The 19,082-nt window shown below is 33.7% G+C and overlaps 6 protein-coding genes across 6 annotated transcripts; 4 read left to right on the top strand and 2 right to left on the bottom strand.

Moving 5' to 3' along the window:
- The first annotated feature begins 1,990 nt into the window (after positions 1–1,990).
- Positions 1,991–5,287, top strand: Nse4 (Non-SMC element 4). Its single transcript, XM_070655950.1, has 8 exons — positions 1,991–2,327; positions 2,417–2,769; positions 2,845–2,937; positions 3,009–3,139; positions 3,720–3,828; positions 3,907–4,209; positions 4,302–4,417; positions 4,648–5,287. Exons 2-8 carry the CDS (start codon positions 2,652–2,654, stop codon positions 4,699–4,701), a joined length of 924 nt encoding a protein of 307 aa, XP_070512051.1. The 5' UTR covers positions 1,991–2,327; positions 2,417–2,651; the 3' UTR covers positions 4,702–5,287.
- A 246-nt stretch (positions 5,288–5,533) lies between these two features.
- Atpsynbeta (ATP synthase, beta subunit) lies at positions 5,534–9,173 on the bottom strand. Its single transcript, XM_070655947.1, has 7 exons — positions 8,994–9,173; positions 7,712–7,924; positions 7,199–7,462; positions 6,761–7,104; positions 6,371–6,596; positions 5,907–6,136; positions 5,534–5,747 (listed from the first exon to the last, which is right to left on the bottom strand). The coding sequence occupies exons 1-7, from the start codon at positions 9,100–9,102 to the stop codon at positions 5,574–5,576; spliced, it is 1,560 nt and encodes a 519-aa protein (XP_070512048.1). The 5' UTR covers positions 9,103–9,173; the 3' UTR covers positions 5,534–5,573.
- A 136-nt stretch (positions 9,174–9,309) lies between these two features.
- LOC139102216 (proteasome subunit alpha type-6-like) lies at positions 9,310–10,646 on the top strand. Its single transcript, XM_070655951.1, has 5 exons — positions 9,310–9,469; positions 9,633–9,727; positions 9,874–9,955; positions 10,024–10,453; positions 10,544–10,646. The coding sequence occupies exons 1-5, from the start codon at positions 9,394–9,396 to the stop codon at positions 10,599–10,601; spliced, it is 741 nt and encodes a 246-aa protein (XP_070512052.1). The 5' UTR covers positions 9,310–9,393; the 3' UTR covers positions 10,602–10,646.
- LOC139102220 (probable small nuclear ribonucleoprotein Sm D2) lies at positions 10,637–11,696 on the bottom strand. Its single transcript, XM_070655953.1, has 3 exons — positions 11,551–11,696; positions 11,098–11,353; positions 10,637–10,926 (listed from the first exon to the last, which is right to left on the bottom strand). Coding segments are annotated over exons 1-3 (363 nt in total). The 5' UTR covers positions 11,553–11,696; the 3' UTR covers positions 10,637–10,821.
- An 87-nt stretch (positions 11,697–11,783) lies between these two features.
- Positions 11,784–13,468, top strand: Viaf (viral IAP-associated factor). The gene is made up of 5 exons (XM_070655952.1): positions 11,784–12,115; positions 12,350–12,491; positions 12,567–12,795; positions 12,868–13,076; positions 13,159–13,468. Exons 1-5 carry the CDS (start codon positions 12,113–12,115, stop codon positions 13,290–13,292), a joined length of 717 nt encoding a protein of 238 aa, XP_070512053.1. The 5' UTR covers positions 11,784–12,112; the 3' UTR covers positions 13,293–13,468.
- An 82-nt stretch (positions 13,469–13,550) lies between these two features.
- On the top strand, positions 13,551–19,071 carry LOC139102212 (uncharacterized protein PF3D7_1120600). The gene is made up of 5 exons (XM_070655946.1): positions 13,551–13,969; positions 14,145–14,574; positions 14,958–16,665; positions 16,780–16,909; positions 17,035–19,071. The coding sequence occupies exons 3-5, from the start codon at positions 14,997–14,999 to the stop codon at positions 17,180–17,182; spliced, it is 1,947 nt and encodes a 648-aa protein (XP_070512047.1). The 5' UTR covers positions 13,551–13,969; positions 14,145–14,574; positions 14,958–14,996; the 3' UTR covers positions 17,183–19,071.
- Positions 19,072–19,082: the final 11 nt, after the last annotated feature.

The raw sequence follows: 19,082 nt of genomic DNA, 5'->3' as shown, positions 1-19,082 counted from the left end.
CACTCTAATACCAGAGGAGTCGGATTGGCAATGTACTGACCACCTCACTGGTTCTGACCGGCTCCTGTAACGACGAAAGCTCGGCGACGCCAACACATTCCATTGTAACGCGAGGATCCGCGACGCGAAAGGGGACAAATGTATAACGAACGTAGAATATCGAAGCAAGATCGCGGCAATACTATAACGTTATCCGCTCCGACTCCAGCGATATCGCACCAACGTTTCTATGTCGTTGCAGTATTGCTGCAATAGTCTGAGTTCGCTGGGTAATTTACAAAGCTACGCCGGGAGAAAAGAAAGGGCTGGGGGAGGGGGCGTTTTTGAGGAGTGAACCGGGGTGACGAGACCTAACTTCGGAGGCAATCCTGTTTCTCGTGCTTCCAAGGTCTTCGATCCTCGGCGCATCTACGCACCGAACTTATTAATTAATTAATTAATTAATTAACCGGGTGCTACCGCTGATCACCGAGCTATCGTCGACACGAGGTGAGCACGACAAAAAGAAAAAAAATAATAATAATAAATAATAAAGAATAAAAATTGCACTTTTACCTGATGTCGCTCTCGGACACACAGGCGCACGTTCACGTTGGATCTTCGCTGGCATCGTGCGATTACGCGAGAAGAAAAATATGGAAAAGGGAGAAAGGAAAGATGAAAAAGACACGACAACTTCAGTGCCAAACAATTGTACATAATATTATAAAAGTAGGGACTACATATAAGACGGATCCAGTTAATCGCGACGGCATTTAATGCGGTGGACGTGAGAGAAAGTAGTGCGCGGGAAGGGGAGGGGAGGGGTGGGTGGGTGGGAATTCTTAACATTAAGAGTATTCTTCGGGAAAGAGGTACGGGGGCTTTATTTGAATTACATTGCGTTGTTTCGTGTAAACGTTTAACAAAACAAAGAAAAAAAAAAAAAGAAAAAGAGAAAAAAAGCGGAGGAGGAAACAGCGCGTACCTTTGATACGTGGGAGATAACCGTGGGAGGACCGATAGGACTTCTTAGTACGCTTTTAGTACGCGCTGTGTGAAACTTAGTTAATTATCTAACTAGACCTCTCTCGTGGGTGTCTTCGATTTCTGAAAACGAATTGTCAAAAGAAAAAAAAAAGAGTATATAAGAAACAATGCGGACAAAACCCAATCACCGGCAAAAACGAAAATTTCGAGCGGAGGCCGTCATGTCCGGATGATTGACCAGGCCTCCGATTATCACAACCTGCCAATGATGTGAACAGGCTCGGTTATTCGCGTTATATCCGGTGTTAGCGACGTGGATAATTCATCGGCGGCAGATTGGAGAGCAAGCCACATTTGTTAATTTGACCAAACTATAGTATATTTGCTGTTGCTATAAAAGAAAAGAAAAAAAAAAAAAATAGAGAAACAATAAGCTATGAACAATCTACGTATAATAAATCAATGTATGTGCTACAAAGAGCTGGATGATTTTTTTATTTGAATTCCTGCGTTTACCTCGCATTCACAACTCCTCCCCTGCGACTTTTCCCCGATCGGTCTTGCTAGCTTCCGCGAGCGACTCTCGCGCGAGTTTGTTAATTATTAATTAATTGCAGATTAAATTCCGATCGATCTGATCTAGCTTTTCTTTTTAAATTATTGATCAATTCGTCGTTTGCCTTTTCCAAGAGATCCGCCAGTCTCGATACCTCGGCTCCGGTGAGCCGAGTTCGCCGGTGGCTTCGAACTTAACAGTAAAATAAATATTTTATAATTTAATAATGTCTGACTTTATCGTTGAGTCGTACTACTTATACCTTGAAAATGTCGGACCATACACAGTTTGGTAACTCTGACTTCGTACTACTTAAAATATTTTTAAGTAGTACGAAGACAGAGTTACCAAACTGTGTATGGTCAGACATTTTCAAAGTATAAGTAGTACGACTCAACAATAAAGTCAGACATTATTAAATTATAAAATCATTACAAAATCTTTTTATTTTACTGCTAAATTTATATGTCTGCTCTCACCTTATAACTCGACGATGTTACCGAGAAGCGGATCTGCAACAACTGCCGGCGAGTCGCCGCGAAAGAGTAGGACAGACTATAGCTCTGGCCTTTTCTTCTATCCGACGGCAGCCGAAGCTCTGGCTTCACACGGACGAGCCTCTGTATCTGGACGCGTGGAAGTCGCGATTCCGAGTTGAGTTCTCTGCATGTATGTATGTATGTAATACACATTCATTTTTCGAAACAGTCGCGTGTAGTCACTGCTATCGCGTTCGCTCGCGTTACACATTTTCACAGCGTTTTGAGGTTATTTCCTTGCTGAGCAATGTATACAGTATACAGTACGTTTAAAATAAAAGACCGTATAAAAAAAGGAAAGCGTAATATAACGCTAGACTACGACGATTTATCATTTATTTACATGTTTTAGATAATGAGAGAAACGTGCAGAGCAAACCTTATATCTTTACGTGAGTGTTAAACGATAAATCAATGCAGTCACATTTATGACACCGATCTCTCGGGACAAAAGAACGTATCGTACGTATTTAATTCGTGGCAGTAAACTTGTAAAAATTTTTACGAATTATATCAACTGCTTTAATAAGTGCTTATTAGCAAAAGTTGTCGAACTGTGAAGGAACCAAATATTTTATCAAGTTAAAATGTCGAATAATACATCGAATAATACAACATCAAGAAGTACATTGGGCAACAATAATAGATCTTCTAGGGAACGTAGACATTGCCTTAAAAATGCATTGCAGCAGACATTAATTTTACGTAAGAATCAATTTATTAATATCTTTTTCTTTTCCCTTTGTCTAAATATATAATTAATTATTTAACAATTTACAGAAGACACAGTCAGTGACTCAACAATAAATAAGCTAAATGAAGCTATAAATCAAGTTGACCATGTTACTTTGGAAACAAGTATAGAAGAAAAAGGTATATTTGTAGATATGTGATATTATTCTTATTTTTTTTTTTTATTATACATTTATTATTCATATTTTTAGCTTCTAATCAGCAAGAGGTACTTATTGATTCACAAATGATGACAACATCCTCCAAAGTTCTAAAAACTTGTACCATCTCTCTAACAAAGAGAATGCGTGACTATGATCATGTTAACTTTGCAGAAAAATTGGTAAATTTATTAATTATTATATTTTATATTACATTCAAATAATTTTACTGACGATAAAAATAAAAATTAAAATATATACTGTATAAAATAATCAATTTAAACTCGCGCTTTATAGTTTTACATAATTTTATTATTTTATTAATTATTTTATGAATTAAAATTAAAAAAGTAAAGTATTGATAATTTTAACTTTAGAGCTAATAATGTACACCGAAGAGTGTTTTCTGCGGCGATAGCAGCAGAGGCAAGGGATGAGAGAACGAGGAAAAAATTAGTCTTCGGCAATCCGGCCGGCGCGGTATATACATGCGGCACATGTAAAAAAATCAGTCTTCGGCAAACCGGCCGGCGCGGTATATACATGCGGCACATGTAAAAAAATTAGTCTTCGGCAAACCGGCCGGCGCGGTATATAATACATGCGGCACATGTGAAACTCGACGCTAAAGTCGCGTTCGCTAGCTGCCGTCGCCGCAGACAAACGCCGTATCTGCTTTTCAGTGTACATTATCTATTTTAAAAAATGGGTATCAAAATGTCACGTAATAATTTGCTATACTTTTATGTGCATGTGTCTTAGAAAAAATATTTGCAAGACACAAGTAAAAAGCAATCTCCAAATTGGTCACTTTTAGAAAGATGGGTAACAAATTCGTTTAAAAGAATTGCTAATAGCAGAACGTTATTAGGTTAGTTACATTTATTAATATTTAAAAAAAAATATATATTTACGCTACAAATAATAATCTTGTAAATACATATTTTAGGTACATTAAATCCTCTAGAAAAAAAAGTAATAGTTAGAAAGAAACATGAACAGAGACTACCACAAAATGCTGTAGTCACAGTACCTGATAAAGTGGTGCCAAATATACATGCAAAAGATGAAGATAGTGTGGAACGTACTGTAAGAAAGATTAAAAAGTTAATTATATGTTACTGTAAGGAAACAGGAAAACCGGTAGACTTTTTTCAACTGATTCTACATCCTCGTGATTTTGGAAGAACTATCCGAAATATGTTATATATATCATTCCTTGTAAAAGACGGAGTAGTAAAATTAAAAAAAGGTTATATTTTTAAACATAAGTTCTATTTATCTTTTTAAAAATTCCGTATTGTTTTTTTTTATTTATTAAGAAATTTATTAATTTTATTTCAGATGGTAGAAGTCTCGTTGTGGAACCGTGTCGCAAGGAAATACATTCACGTGAAAAACGATCTAGCGACAGCGTAGGCATTCAGAACGTCTTATCACTAAATATGAAACGATGGAATGTAAGTGAAAACCTAAAATTTATGTTATTTAAAGATTTAATTTACTCAGTATTACTAATTTAGATTGTGACGTTTGAAATAAAAAAATTATATTTTTTATTAACCGCGTAAACTTATTTTTTTTTTATTTGAAATTTATTGAAGTAAATTAAAGACCTGTAGTTAGGACTTAAAAATTGTAGAAAAAAAAAGTTAATTTACAATTATAAAATTGATAAAAACTTTTTCAGATATTAACAAAGGCATACAGGTTGGAACAACCAATGATTGATTTTGACGAATAATTATAGTCATTAATAAGCTTTCTTAGTCCAAAAAAGGAGACGAATAATGTTACTATAATTTATATTTATAAATTATATGTTATTTTTTCACAATGTTAATTGAAAATAATTAAAATACTTAATATACATACACATTAATCGTTCTATATTTTTGTAAAATTTTTATTAATATACATGTACATCCTGATGTTTTTATGTTACTTTTTGTATGTTACTACTAGTAATAACACGATCGTATCGATTAAATTCCTGGAGTCCAGAAGTAGCTTATTAATGTATATTCTTTTAATTGAACAGATTTATGTTTCAATTTCTATAATTCCTAATGAATATTTTTATAACAAAAAAAAAGGATTAACCATAAAGCAACCTTTCCAATTAAATTATAGTAATAATTCATATTATGTTAAAATAAAGAGTTCAATCTTTATATTCTTTTGCTTATTTTATTGTGTACGAGTGCGTATGTGTTCATGTATGCGTGCACGTATGTTTCTTCTATCTTAAACACGTTTAATTCGTATCACTCCAACTATCTTGCGCGACTATCGGCCAGCATTTCTAATTTATTTATACACATATACTTCCACACTTTAAATGTAACGATAACACTTAAATAATAGTCTTGAAATCATCTAAAGCAACTCATTCACTGTAAAAGTATATTTTTAATTATATTTATATAAATAAAATAAAATTAACGCTTAATATCGGCAGTGTTCGACAGGCACACTTGGAGCGACAAGAATTAAAACTTCTTTATTTAAATCTCGTTTATGAGAAAATGCAAATTTTATTTGAAGGTTGCTTTAATAAATGAATGATGGTTAAATTAAATTTTAACAGCTTTTAATATGATTGTACAAGTTAATTTATTGCTTGGCTAACGATTCTGCTTTCGCTACTACTTCCTCGATCGGACCGACCATATAGAACGCTACTTCGGGTAAGTGATCCAATTCTCCGCCCAAGATTTTCTGGAATCCTTTAATAGTTTCTTGTAACGGTACTAATTTTCCAGCATGGCCAGTGAATACTTCGGCAACCTAGATTAACATTAACCCCATTAATACAATATTGAATGAATGAATAATATTACACTGAAAAAGAAATTCTTAATTTTATATTAGATAGACCGCCGTCGCCGCGGCAAATCTCATATCCGTCTCTCAGTGCACATATACATACAGTGTTTTTTTTCTTACCTGGAATGGCTGAGATAAGAACCTCTGAATTTTACGAGCACGTGCTACAGTCAATTTATCTTCTTCTGACAATTCGTCCATACCCAAGATTGCAATAATATCCTGCAACGACTTATAATCTTGGAGGATCTTCTGTACACCACGGGCGATATTATAATGCTCCGCGCCAATAATGTTGGGATCCATGATACGAGACGTGGAGTCGAGGGGATCGACAGCCGGATAGATTCCTGTATCATCGCCAAATCGATATTTGATAAATTATCAGAATTACGTACAATACGATGCGAGAAACCGTAAAAGAAAAATTATTTTAAAAAATGTTCACAGCGAAACAGAAATGTTCACTTTAAAATGTTCAATTTAGTTCTTATAAATATATTTCTAAATAAAAATGTGTGAAAAATAATTACTCAATGACTTTTTAATTATCCCTCTAAGATCCACTTTTCAGAGATACGTACCTAATTCGGCAATGGCACGAGACAATACGGTTGTAGCATCCAAGTGAGCGAAAGTAGTGGCAGGAGCAGGATCTGTTAAGTCATCAGCCGGCACATAAATAGCTTGCACGGAAGTAATTGATCCTTTCTTTGTCGTTGTAATACGTTCCTGCATAGTACCCATGTCGGTAGCTAACGTAGGTTGGTAACCCACGGCAGATGGAATACGACCGAGCAAAGCAGATACCTAAAACATATTTATACATATACGCGTTAATAAATACGGTAAATTAAAGTTTTAATTTTAACTAAATTTTTTTTTTTTTTTTAAATACTAGAACAGAAAAGTATAGATATTTTTGTTTCCTGTCTTTTTTATATACTTTTACTTAATAAATTATATCTACTTACCTCGGAACCAGCCTGAGTAAACCTGAAGATGTTGTCAATGAACAACAGTACATCCTGGCCTTCTTGATCTCGGAAATATTCGGCAACGGTAAGACCGGTAAGAGCTACACGAGCGCGAGCGCCAGGCGGCTCGTTCATTTGTCCGTACACTAGTGCTACTTTGGAAGTCTTGTCCTTAAGAGAAATGACACCAGACTCGATCATCTCGTGATAAAGATCGTTACCCTCGCGAGTTCTTTCACCCACGCCAGCGAACACCGAATAACCACCATGAGCCTTGGCTACATTATTGATCAGTTCCATGATCAATACAGTTTTACCGACTCCGGCACCACCAAACAGACCTATACATCAGATATTTAAATATACGATAGCTTTCAGTATATAGTAAAAACATTTTTCTTAATTTTAATAACCAATTCCATTGCAATGTCTCACCAATTTTTCCACCTTTAGCGTAAGGAGCCAGTAAATCTACGACCTTAATACCCGTGACCAGAATTTCTTGTTCAACGGACATTTCTACGAATTCGGGAGCATCTGCGTGAATGGGAGCAAGCTTATCTGTAGGAATGGGTCCGCGCTCGTCAATGGGTTCACCAATGACATTAATAATACGGCCCAAGGTTTCGGCTCCCACGGGAATACGAATAGGATATCCAGAATCTAACACATTCTGACCACGTACTAAACCTTCCGTACCTGTAAATACGAGAAATTAATTTTTGTATTTATTAAAAATCAATTTTTGTTTCAAAGTAAATGTATTAAGTAAATATAATTACGCCCGGCTCGAAGCTCGCTGCGCTCAAATACGCAGTGTAACAATATTAACTCTTAATAGAATAATTTTCATTAAGCTTAATGTACAAAAAGTTTGCGTAATAAAATTTAAATCCGCGATAAAAAAATTGTTGTGTACTATATTTTATAATATCAAAAGATAATTACCATCCATGGCAATGGTGCGTACTGTGTTTTCTCCAAGATGTTGAGCGACTTCGAGCACCAGCCTAGGTGTACGATTTTGTACTTCCAAGGCATTAAGAATAGGTGGAAGAGCGTCATCGAATTGTACATCAACCACAGCACCAATGACAGCAACTACCTTTCCTTGTGCACCAGCCTTGGATGCAGCTGCAGCTTTGGCTGCATAGTCTCTTCCTGTTAAAAATAATCACAACATTCTTGTTTTAAAATATTTAAAATTTAAATTAACACTCATAAAGGCGAAAATATTACTTTACAAATTTATATGCATCTGAAAATATTAAAGTGTTTAAAAATTAGTTATTCTAAAACATGTGTTTAGAATTTTTCTCTAAATAATTAAAAAAAATTTTTTTTATTAAAAAAATCTTCTAATTATTTTTTTTTCCAATATGTAATTAAGTGGTTACATAAAAAACAATGGATAATTTTATAATTTCAAATGAAAACTCTCTTTAATTCTTAAATGTTCTTAAATAAATTCAAGGTACATGTTATGTAACAAAAAATGCACTTGCAAATTTTTGTGTGTGTTAACTCTTTATTTTAAATTATTTTATAAAGCCTTTAAGTAATGGTTTAACACAACTTTTTTATACCATTTACACCAGTTTATTTCCAATCAAGCTTGTAAAACACTGATATTAATTTCCACCAACATGGGTGTTAACTTAATTTCAGTTTAATTTATGTTTTACCATTTTCTAACTTTCTTAACGTTTATTCCCATAAATAAAGATTAAATTCGGTCTCTGTTTAATACACGTTTCATTATTTTCTGGTTCTTAATTTCTAAAGAATTAAAAAAAGATAAAAAACTTAACTACATTCAAAATTAATCCACATCGATAGAAATGACGACCAAAAACGGAGACAAAAATAAGTGAAACTAGAATATAGTTGATCTATTTAAAAAAATGTATATCATATGTTCATAATTGCACGTTTAATCAAAGAATTGATACGAAAAAGAATAATTAAACGTGATTTCGACTCGCCATATTGGCAAACAGAACCTACCACGGATTATATAATCAATAACGATTCTCTTCGAGTAATTTATTCTAAATCAAGAACACATCAGTTATCGCGAGCGAGGACTGTTATCGTGAATTCTAATTAGACTAATTTTTCGTAGAACATTCGTCAGCTGAACGGGAGAGCAAGTAGCAAATAATCGAGTGTCATAGCTACAGCGCAGTCGGAGTTTCCGCAGAAATAAAACGCGAAGTTATTCACTTACTGTTAACAGTGAGAATACTCGAAACCTTCGTTGCTTCATTTTTCAGGAGCGACGACTTGGCGATTCTCAGTGCGCCAGCGGTCGTTCTTGACACGGCATTCAAAATCATGATCGGTCGATGAAGGACAGACTATTGAAACGTGAGGCCGTACCCTACGCTATACGACACGACGTTTCTCGCTGAACGTCTTTACGAAACGGAAGAGCGTTCGGAAAGGCATCTCGCGTCGCGCTAAAGAATTCAACCAATGAGAGCGTAGGATATCTTACGACAATTCTCAACGTCGTTTTTCTACCTACACGCAATTTTCCGCGAAGGTACAGAAAGACCAGATGCAAGGAACAGATCTGTGCTATGATTTGACGTTTTCAATAATCGTCGTCTCTTGCAGTAGCGAACATGGCGCGTGGTAGTAGTGCTGGTTTTGATAGGCATATCACGATCTTTTCGCCGGAAGGCCGGCTTTACCAAGTAGGTAAGTATCGGAAAATATATTTTTAAATACGACGGAAATAACTATCGCGTTATCGGCGTAATCGCGCTTGCATGGCTCGACTGCTCGCGCTTGCAACGCTAACGTCGATGACTCTGCATCTTAGAATTTGTTAACGTCTCTTTGCTTTTCTAATTACACGCAGAATACGCCTTCAAAGCTATCAATCAGGGTGGACTGACGTCCGTGGCCGTTAAAGGAGTCGACACAGCTGTTTTCGCGACACAGAAGAAAGTGCCTGTAAGACCTAACCTTTTAAAGACCGTTCGCTAAAACTTAGCTCTCTTAAGTTACGATCTCGAACTTTTTTTTCGGAACCGATCGCCTCACAATTAAATTAAAAATACACCCCCAGATTTATATTAAACCATCGTACCTCTTTACAGGACAAGCTGCTCGATGCCTCCAGCGTCACACACGTATTCCAGCTGACCGAGTACATCGGCTGCGTTATGACTGGCATGATAGGTAAGTTCGGATAATTTTCGGCCGCGTTGAACTCCGAGCTGTCTTTAAATCCGCCCTGTATTCCACAGCCGACAGCAAATCGCAAGTGCAACGTGCCCGATACGAGGCAGCTCATTTTAAATATAAATACGGGTATGAAATACCCGTGGACGCTCTGTGCCAGCGCGTCGCCGACATTAGCCAAGTGTACACGCAGAATGCGGAGATGCGGCCCCTTGGATGTTCTATGATGCTCATCGCTTACGATAAGGAAAAGGGACCTTGCATTTACAAGGCCGATCCGGCAGGATATTTTTGTGGCTATAGAGCCATATCGGTCGGCGCGAAACAAACGGAAGCTAATTCTTACCTCGAGAAGAAATTAAAGAAGAAACAGACTTACGACTTCGACGAGACTATACAACTAGCCATTACTTGTCTGTCTACAGTTCTGTCCGTTGATTTTAAGCCGACGGAGATCGAGGTGGGCGTTGTATCGAAGGATAATCCCAAATTCCGGTAATTGACTTAATTGCGATCTTACACGAATGTAGTTTAAAATTTTTTTTATTCCCATTCTTTATCAAAATAATTTTACTTTTGTTGCAGCATATTAACCGAGCAAGAAATCGATAAACATTTAACTGCAATCGCTGAAAAGGATTGATAATGTACACAATTATATAAAAAAAAATAAAAATGTCCTGCTTAATACACTTTTTTTACTTGATATTTAACAAATTATGCATAAGATTAAGATTTTGTGAAGAATAAAATTTATCGCGTTAATAAACGTTATTTCGTTCATATTAAAGTTTTATTTTCTTTATTGTAGCATTAGTCTTAATATTAACGAGGACGTAATTAAAGTTATAATTATTATTTTTTTATTTCCCTGCTGCAGTTGCCAATGGATTCCTTAAAACCAAGATAACTGAATCGCCGCGTAGAAACATCTTTGGAATAAATCTATCTTTGTTTACTGGTTTTGCCTGTTTTTTTTTAAATATTTTAATTAGTCAAACATGAAAATTATTAATAAAAATTTTAGGTTTTTTTAAATTTCTCTACAAAGAATGTTACATTTTTTAAATATTCTATATATCGAAATACTTTTTAAACTATCAGTTAAATTGTAAAATAGAAATACACAAGTATCGTACCTTTTTCTTGCCTTTCCCCGTACGTGGTAGTTCGGTCCACATCTCTTTCACATTTTCCAAAACCATGTTGCAATGTCTGTCAAAGGCTTTTACCCGTCCCAATAATTTTTTGTTGTTTCTGCAATTGATTAGAACCTGGGTATTATTCTTGACCGATTGTGTAAGAACCGAAAGAGGACCGGTGTTGAACTCCTCCTCCTCTCTCTTCGCCAACTCTTCCGGCGTCATCTCGGATTTTGGCTTCGTCAGAGAAGACCTGATGTAAAAATAAAAAAAAATAAAAAAAAGAAAATTGTTTAGTGTACAACATCAAATAAACTGATTTTATTGCAATTATTAATTCTGCAAAATAAAATTAAGGTTATGTGTACATATCGTGATAAACTAATACTGGATATCAGGATTTACATAAAATTACACAACGTGTTAACGCAAAGCAGGTACTATACTTACATTTTGTAATGCTTGTATATTGATTATGATTAATTTCTTCACGATCGATCAGGAACGCACAAGAAAGCACGAAACCGCCGAACCGGTGTTGGTTTATCGGTGGTTTATCGGTCTGACGCTCTGACGTTACGATGAGAAGCAAGAGACGCTTCGTCAAGTAGTTGCGCGCGATTACGTAAAGGTGCATTTTCACGAGGGCACACTTTTGCACAACAACTATCTGAACTTTTCATGACTTGTGACGATCCAATAAAATTCAATAAATAAAATTATTATTTTTTTTTTTTACAAATAAATATTTTATATACGTTTTCTAGATGTAACTTAACAATCGACTTGTACTTAAAAATTTTTAATTGTTTAACGTGCATTCTTGCGACTGTGTGTTACAAGGTTATGTCAGGCTATATTTTGTATAGTCGCGAATTGGTGCTGTCGCTATCGGTCTTTTTTACGTTAGAATATATATATATATATATTTGAAGAGATTTGTGTAAAAATTACACAAGAAAATCAATTTTAAATCAATAAATTTGGAAGTATTTAATATTAGCTTTTTAAAATGGTGAGTATTAATAAAATTCAGAGTATTTTAGAAATTAAGAAGCTAAGTAGAGGTTAGTCTACGCGTGATTCCTTATATGGTAATACTACTGTGTAGGCAGTAAGTTATACGTATATGTATACCTACACATTCAAAATTACAAATATTATTTTCTAATATAAAAAAGATGATTTAATTATTTTTGTAATTTATATTATCCTAATAAATAGCTTTAATTTGATTTCTCAATTTTAGCAAGATCCAAATGAAGACACCCAATGGAACGATATTCTTAGGAGCAAAGGCATTATTCCAGAGAAAAAAAAGGAACAGGAAGTTACCGAAGATCAGATAGTAAATCTTTTAGAAAATGCAATAGATGAGAAAACAGGGCGTGGTAATTATAATTCCTCTATTATTTTTGTAATTGCTATCAATGTATTATCACCCACTTACAATCAACTTTTTGCAGTTCTTGATAATTTAGAAGACAAAACCTTGGATGAGCTAGATGAGCTGGAGGATGAAGAGGACGAACGAGTACTGGAAGAATATCGACGAAAGAGAATAGCGGAAATGAAGGAGCTCGCAAATAAATCTAAATACGGAGGAGTTCAAGAAATATCTGCGGAAGATTACGTTAAGGAAGTCAACAACGCCGGGGAAGATATTTGGGTTATTTTACATCTTTATAAATCTGGGTATGAAACAAAATAAAATATGTCTATATAGTAAGTATATTAATGAAACTAATTTAACGTATATGTTTTCAGCATTCCGCTTTGTGCTCTGGTCAACCAACATCTGGCCAATTTAGCAAGGAAGTTTCCCGCAACAAAGTTTTTAAAAAGTATTTCCACCACTTGTATTCCCAATTGGCCCGATACCAATCTCCCTACGATATTTATTTATCGCGACGGAAATATGGCGAAACAAATTATCGGACCACTTGAATTCCGCGGCATGAAATTATCTGAAGCAGGTGATATATCGTTTTATCAAAATGAATGCGGAAAATATATTGAAAGTTTACGTGGAATTAATTACGCTGATTTATGACACAGAATTGGAATGGATGTTGGGACAAGCGGAAGCAATACCGACGAAGATTAAGGAAGATCCTCGACCCAAAATTAACGACGTATTATTTTCAAGTTTAAGGAATGGAGACGATCTCGATGACGACAACGACTGGTAATTTCAGTCTCGTGAAGTTATTGAATAATTGAAAATTGGTATTAATATTAATATTATCAAATTAATGATACTTCACACTTTAATTTATTTCATGTATATGATCCATTGCATATATGTAATAATTTTTAACAAAATCTTGCTACTGGTTTGTTTTAATAAAAGTTTATTACAATGTTACTTTTCTTTCTTTAATTTTTTTTTCCTACAAACCGAAAGAAATTCGATAGACGCGAGATGGTTTATAAATCATAGAAACCCTTACAACTTATTGCGTCGTACGTACTTGTTGAATGTATGCAATTCGAATGCGGATTTCATTTGCGCGCGCGTTTCTATTCCTCTGAACGTCTTTCAGATGTTCTCGGTGTCATGTGACCATCGAGAAAGGTATAGAAAATCCATCCTAAGCACCGATCGCGAATCGTAAATCGTCTGCAGTTAGTCTAAAAGAACTTCAAGAGGCAATAAAAGTTTCGAGAGTTCCCGAGGTGAATGGCATATTTCAAGCGACTGCAAGCAACTGAAAACAATGGTCGTCGCGGCGATCCCAAGTTTTTTCGTCGACACGTGTCTTTCGTCTGTTATCGGATGCCTGCTCGACACCCATTGAAATCGCACACGAGCACGGTGCATACGCACGATTCTATTCTCTTTTGTGGTGCGTTCAGACGATCAGGCGTGAGTATAAAGTTTTAGAAAAGAAAAAAGAAAGGACAAAAAAAAAAAAAAAAAAGTAAAGCAAAGGCGACGGTCGCCGGACGACTTTGTTTACGTCCGCAGCGCCTACAGGCAACTTTTTCCTACGCCTGATTATCGTTATCTCAAAGACTTCTCAGGTTCCGTATTTGTTTAGAGTGAAAAAACGACTCGTCGCAGAGTGAGATGCGAGACGCTGGCCGCCTCGGACTTCGCAGCTTCAGACACTTCAATCGGCTTGGTTCGGTTTAGTTCTGCGCGGACGATAGACCGTTCGACAGGTTTATGTTACGCGACAATTGCGACGGCCGAGCGAGCCGAAGCTCTCGCCGAGAAAGTCACCCTGCGACCTGAAACCGAAGGAATCGAGATACCGGAGACAAGCTGCGAATCCGAGGCTTGTTTTCCTCCCGCTTGTGAATCTATCGCCGCTATGAGTAAGGGTTTTAATTGACTTAACGCTGGAAGGTGTGCGGGTACGTGCTATCATCGTGGGAAATGTTAATTGTTCCGTCATTCGAACCACGTTATTAAATAAACGTGCGATACATCCGCGCGAGGTGTCATTTGTTATAGCTCTGGATAAGGTAAATATTAAAATGTAACAGTTCTTTGAAATTCTGATTGCGCAATTTTATTTTAAGTCTGATTGATAAGTAATAAATAAGCTTCTTTGGCAGCAATGTTTGAGCTTGTAATGAAACTTTAAATAGTTTAAATTAAAAGTGTTACATTTTTTAACATAGCTTGTAATTTTTGCAAGAAGTTAAAAGATTTTTAATAATTATAGTTTGTTGAATTGCCAATTATAAAGCATTAGTTTGTAGATAATTACGGGCAAGACGTTTATTATTTTATTCTGTATTTTTTTTTATAAATAATTTATTTTATTTTATTGAGAAAAAGTAAAAAATTTTATTAAATATTTTTGTCAATTATTTTGTTTACTGGTTAATGGTTTGTATTACAGCTTTGTATGCGGATATAGAATTGTAATATCAAAGAAAAGATGAGGAGTACAAAAGAATATGTTTCTTCTATGAAGTTCAAAAACATAAAAGATACTAATGTCGCTGAAAAAGAAATTATTTCGAGTGAAATTGCGGCTGAAACTGAATTACGCAATGCCCTGCTTATACGAAAGCCTAATATTTTAAGAGGCAACGCCATAAAAACGACTAAAAATCATACATTAAACAAGACCGACAATTTTGTTGTATACAGCGTCGAAGAGCAAAATATGTATTCGGAATTAAATACATCATCGAGCAGCGAGATCGACATAGAAGCCAGTAGTCCTGGAAATAAAACCACATTGCCGAAATTGCATCATCAAAGAAAGCAAGTGCACAATCCGTTGGACATACAATACGATATTTCTTATTGCAACAATAACAAAAATGACGTATTACCAAAAAATAATACGTTAAATACATCACACGTTGACGAAAATAAAAATTTATTACCAAAAGATGATGAATCAGATACATTATTGATTAATAAAAGCAAAAAAATATTACCAAAGATTGATCAGTTAATAAATGTATTGCACGTGTCGTTAAAGCGCAAGAAGAAAGCGCCGAAAAAAAATACAAAATGTAACAATAAAGAAAAGAATTCTCTTAATAAAAACTCTAAGAAAGTAATAGCTCGTAAATCTAATAAGAGAAAGCAAACGTCACGTAAAAAACCAGAGACTTCAGCCACCATTTCAAATGCAAATTCGAACGACACTAATATGGCAGTGCAAAATGCCACTGCTTTCTTAGATAATATTCTTGACGATGCATTTACCAAGCCCGTTTGTGACCTTAATTATCCAAATACAAATGAAAATGATTTTTACGGCACCGTCGACCGTACGACAAAATTAGTCGAGTCAACTAATATTTTCTATCCCAACAACGAGGGTTACAATGTTGGAAAGAAATATGATATAAATCTCAATCACAATCTTGTTTCTTACAAGCCTACGGAATTTGCTGCAACGCAATATAGAACCATCCAAAGAGAATTTACGAGTTCCGAGTTTCTAATAACCGAGAATGATTGGCAACAGGAAGCGATGAATAGAAATATCGACTCGAACTTTTTATATAAATCTAAAGTATTACATCCATGTACTTGCGCTAATTGTATGTCGCACGATAAAGATATTATATTTTACGAAGATCCCGTTTCAACTTCTACAAGCAGTTACAACATGGAAACGGAACTTTTGACATACGATTTGTACGCAAATATAGATGACTTTAATAATTACTTTAATATATTCGATAATTTAATGGATTCAGAGGAAACAAATTTTTATTGCGAAGATTTTGAAAAGGAAAATCTTACGAAAGAAAATACTTGCATTGATGCTACGAGTACGACGAAACTAATCGAAAACAGTACAAATATATCATCCGATCAAAATAAATTACAAAATTTATCTTGCCATATAATACCAGCAGACGTAAGATCGTATTCTACAGAATACGTTACATATCCCTATGGAACGATAAGAATGGAAGACGTCAATTTTAATAACACGGATGTCTCTAATTATTTAAACGTGGAGAATTTTTTGACGAAGGAAAGCGAAATAATTTCGCAAGATAATCTGATGCAACCCAGTACCTCAACTGATGTACCTGTCTCCAACTTTAATTGTGAAACATCGCAAAATAATATTGGCAAGTACAAATAAAAGTAAAAAAGTTTTTCTTATATAAATTACTTAGTAAATATATATTTATATATACATATATATAACTGCTGTTATATATAAATGATAATTTTTATTTTAGATTTATGTCTTATTCCGTGTTTCCAATGTGGAAAATTATTTCGGAAAAAGCATCAGTTTTGGAAACACTTTACTTCCTGTGATTTTTACAAGGAGAATTTTAAATGCCACATTTGCAATAAAATGTATAGGTAAGAATACAAAGATAATAAATGTTTACTTGTTATTTTATAATTATATTAATATAAATAAAATTAAATTATATTAATATGTATAAAGTTTAAATTTTTATGTAATTATGTTATTTTATTTACAGACATAAATCGTCGTTGGCTAAGCATTTGCAGTTAAGGCATCAAGTAACACGGGACTCCGATGAGAAATGCTATACGTGTAACAAATGTTCAAAATCATACATTAGATTTCGCGCTTTTCAAAGACACATGCTTCTTCATAATGATTAAGAAGTCAACTTTAATGCCATTTATGATTTATTACATTGGTTCTTGAGATAATGTTCTTAAACAAATTATTATTTAAAGTTATATATAAGAAGAGCATCACGTAAGTGTATCTAGAAGTACAATATGCTAATTGTTCATTCGATACATATTATCTTTAAGATAATTTCTAAATTACCGATAGTTTAACGCTTGGCTAAGTTCCTTGATATATAGTTTTTTAAATTTTTATTAGTATTTTTGTTGCCAATTATTTAAAAATGTTCTTTTTTATGGAGATTTTGTCATAAATGTTTTTTATTAAATTGTTTTACTGAGCTAAAGTACTACAATATGTGTTATTGCTACTGTATTTCCAGTGTATCACAGATACAGTTCGGAAATTTTTATTCTACATTTTACGAGTTAAATTCTTATTATAGTAAATTAGAATTATACACATATTTTATTTAAATGAAATATATAAGTATAAAGACGAAGAAAATTACTTAATTTCAAAATTTATTAAAAAAGTATAAAATAATATTTTTCTAAATTAAATTTTTTAAGAAATACATTTAAAGAATAGAAATACGGTAGCAATGGGTATTAATTTAACAAATTCTGGATTTTTATTTTATGTATTTTTATGTAAACTGTTCAAAAGCTCATAATTAGAGTGTTACATATTTTATTAATACTAATATTAGTTAATTTTTTGTTTTTTTGTATATGTTTTTTTTTGTATTTCATTCAATATGTCTCTAAAGTTATTCTGGTTATAATTTTACTTTTTTTGTTTTAAAGATATGAAAGTTATAAACTTGTATTTATATTTAGAACGCGTTTTTATAAAAAAAAAAGCGCGTTTTAAATATACAGAGTTTTTGGCAATTATTTTGATCATTTATTTTCGACATTATGTATGTTTAGTAATTAATTACATTTAGTATATGTATGTGGAAGTGCATTTTTTATATTTTTATATGTTCTCTCTCTCTTTCTCTCTCTAACGATGCATTCCACAAAAAAGATTTGATATTCTTTTGTATATCCATTGAATATTAGTATAATATATTATTCTGCTGAACCTGTTTATTTAGTCAATAATTGTCTCTTACTGTGATAAGTTTACATAAAAGGTTAAAGTAATTTCCTTATAATTGTAAGACTATCAAATTATTATTAATTCTTTATATGAAGTTTTATACGATGATTGAAATTAATAAAAAAAATTATTAAAAGTTCACGAATTAATCCGTTATTATAAAGTTTTTGTAAATTAAAATATTCACATAATTGTAATAATTTTGAAACTCATGTTTTTCGTATAAAAGACATTTATACGTACTGTAATAATCTTGCACACTTTCGTGTTAATGTGTAATATTCTATATTTAGGAATTTCATAATTTCTTTATTTTTAATTTATACATTTGTATAAATTATGTATTTGGGGGAATATTGTAATTTTCGAATTAACTCTTGTGCATTTAAGCTCATTTCCAATTTGGCAATAATGTTTTCGTAATATTATATCATTGTGAGAATTTTAAGTACGCCACGATTAATATTTATGTTTAATTAATCGATATCGTGACGTCATGCAAATCAGGGTTACTTCGCGACACGGATGAAAAAGATCTACGTAGTGGGCGAATACGTATTCCTTGTTCTGAATGGATCTTTAAAAAGTAAGCGAAATATGAATAAGCCAATCACAGTCGCGGCTCGGGTTGATTGCGCGCCAAAAAGCTAGCTGGAATTTAGTAACGCAATATGGCGTCGGGACCGGTGTACTTTTTACCGTTCGTATCTTCGCGGCAGCTGTTTTGTGAGAAAAAGGTAAGTCCAACTTTATATTTTGGGACAATACATATATCAAACGAAAGAGTATCCGAAGCACAAACGATTGATCGGTAAA

The sequence above is a fragment of the Cardiocondyla obscurior genome, linkage group LG04 (genome assembly GCF_019399895.1).
Source record: "Cardiocondyla obscurior isolate alpha-2009 linkage group LG04, Cobs3.1, whole genome shotgun sequence".
In the NCBI taxonomy this organism is placed as follows: Eukaryota; Metazoa; Arthropoda; class Insecta; order Hymenoptera; family Formicidae; genus Cardiocondyla; species Cardiocondyla obscurior.
This window is presented reverse-complemented; position numbering and strand designations above follow the sequence as displayed.

What these genes read in the sequence shown, in the direction of transcription:
- Nse4 (XM_070655950.1), top strand. Translation starts at nt 2,652, where the DNA reads ATGTCGAATAATACATCGAATAATACAACATCAAGAAGTACATTGGGC. An exon ending in GCAGCAGACATTAATTTTAC is followed by an intron (nt 2,770 to 2,844) that starts GTAAGAATCAAT and finishes AACAATTTACAG; the next exon opens with AAGACACAGTCAGTGACTCA. An exon ending in AACAAGTATAGAAGAAAAAG is followed by an intron (nt 2,938 to 3,008) that starts GTATATTTGTAG and finishes TCATATTTTTAG; the next exon opens with CTTCTAATCAGCAAGAGGTA.
- Atpsynbeta (XM_070655947.1), bottom strand. Translation starts at nt 9,102, where the DNA reads ATGATTTTGAATGCCGTGTCAAGAACGACCGCTGGCGCACTGAGAATC. An exon ending in GAGTATTCTCACTGTTAACA is followed by an intron (nt 7,925 to 8,993) that starts GTAAGTGAATAA and finishes TATTTTTAACAG; the next exon opens with GAAGAGACTATGCAGCCAAA. An exon ending in ACGCACCATTGCCATGGATG is followed by an intron (nt 7,463 to 7,711) that starts GTAATTATCTTT and finishes TCGTATTTACAG; the next exon opens with GTACGGAAGGTTTAGTACGT.
- LOC139102216 (XM_070655951.1), top strand. Translation starts at nt 9,394, where the DNA reads ATGGCGCGTGGTAGTAGTGCTGGTTTTGATAGGCATATCACGATCTTT. An exon ending in AGGCCGGCTTTACCAAGTAG is followed by an intron (nt 9,470 to 9,632) that starts GTAAGTATCGGA and finishes AATTACACGCAG; the next exon opens with AATACGCCTTCAAAGCTATC. An exon ending in AAGGATAATCCCAAATTCCG is followed by an intron (nt 10,454 to 10,543) that starts GTAATTGACTTA and finishes CTTTTGTTGCAG; the next exon opens with CATATTAACCGAGCAAGAAA.
- LOC139102220 (XM_070655953.1), bottom strand. An exon ending in CGGGGAAAGGCAAGAAAAAG is followed by an intron (nt 10,927 to 11,097) that starts GTACGATACTTG and finishes AAAAAAAAACAG; the next exon opens with GCAAAACCAGTAAACAAAGA.
- Viaf (XM_070655952.1), top strand. An exon ending in AGATGAGAAAACAGGGCGTG is followed by an intron (nt 12,492 to 12,566) that starts GTAATTATAATT and finishes AACTTTTTGCAG; the next exon opens with TTCTTGATAATTTAGAAGAC. An exon ending in CATGAAATTATCTGAAGCAG is followed by an intron (nt 13,077 to 13,158) that starts GTGATATATCGT and finishes TTTATGACACAG; the next exon opens with AATTGGAATGGATGTTGGGA.
- LOC139102212 (XM_070655946.1), top strand. Translation starts at nt 14,997, where the DNA reads ATGAGGAGTACAAAAGAATATGTTTCTTCTATGAAGTTCAAAAACATA. An exon ending in AACATCGCAAAATAATATTG is followed by an intron (nt 16,666 to 16,779) that starts GCAAGTACAAAT and finishes TTTTTATTTTAG; the next exon opens with ATTTATGTCTTATTCCGTGT. An exon ending in ATTTGCAATAAAATGTATAG is followed by an intron (nt 16,910 to 17,034) that starts GTAAGAATACAA and finishes TTTTATTTACAG; the next exon opens with ACATAAATCGTCGTTGGCTA.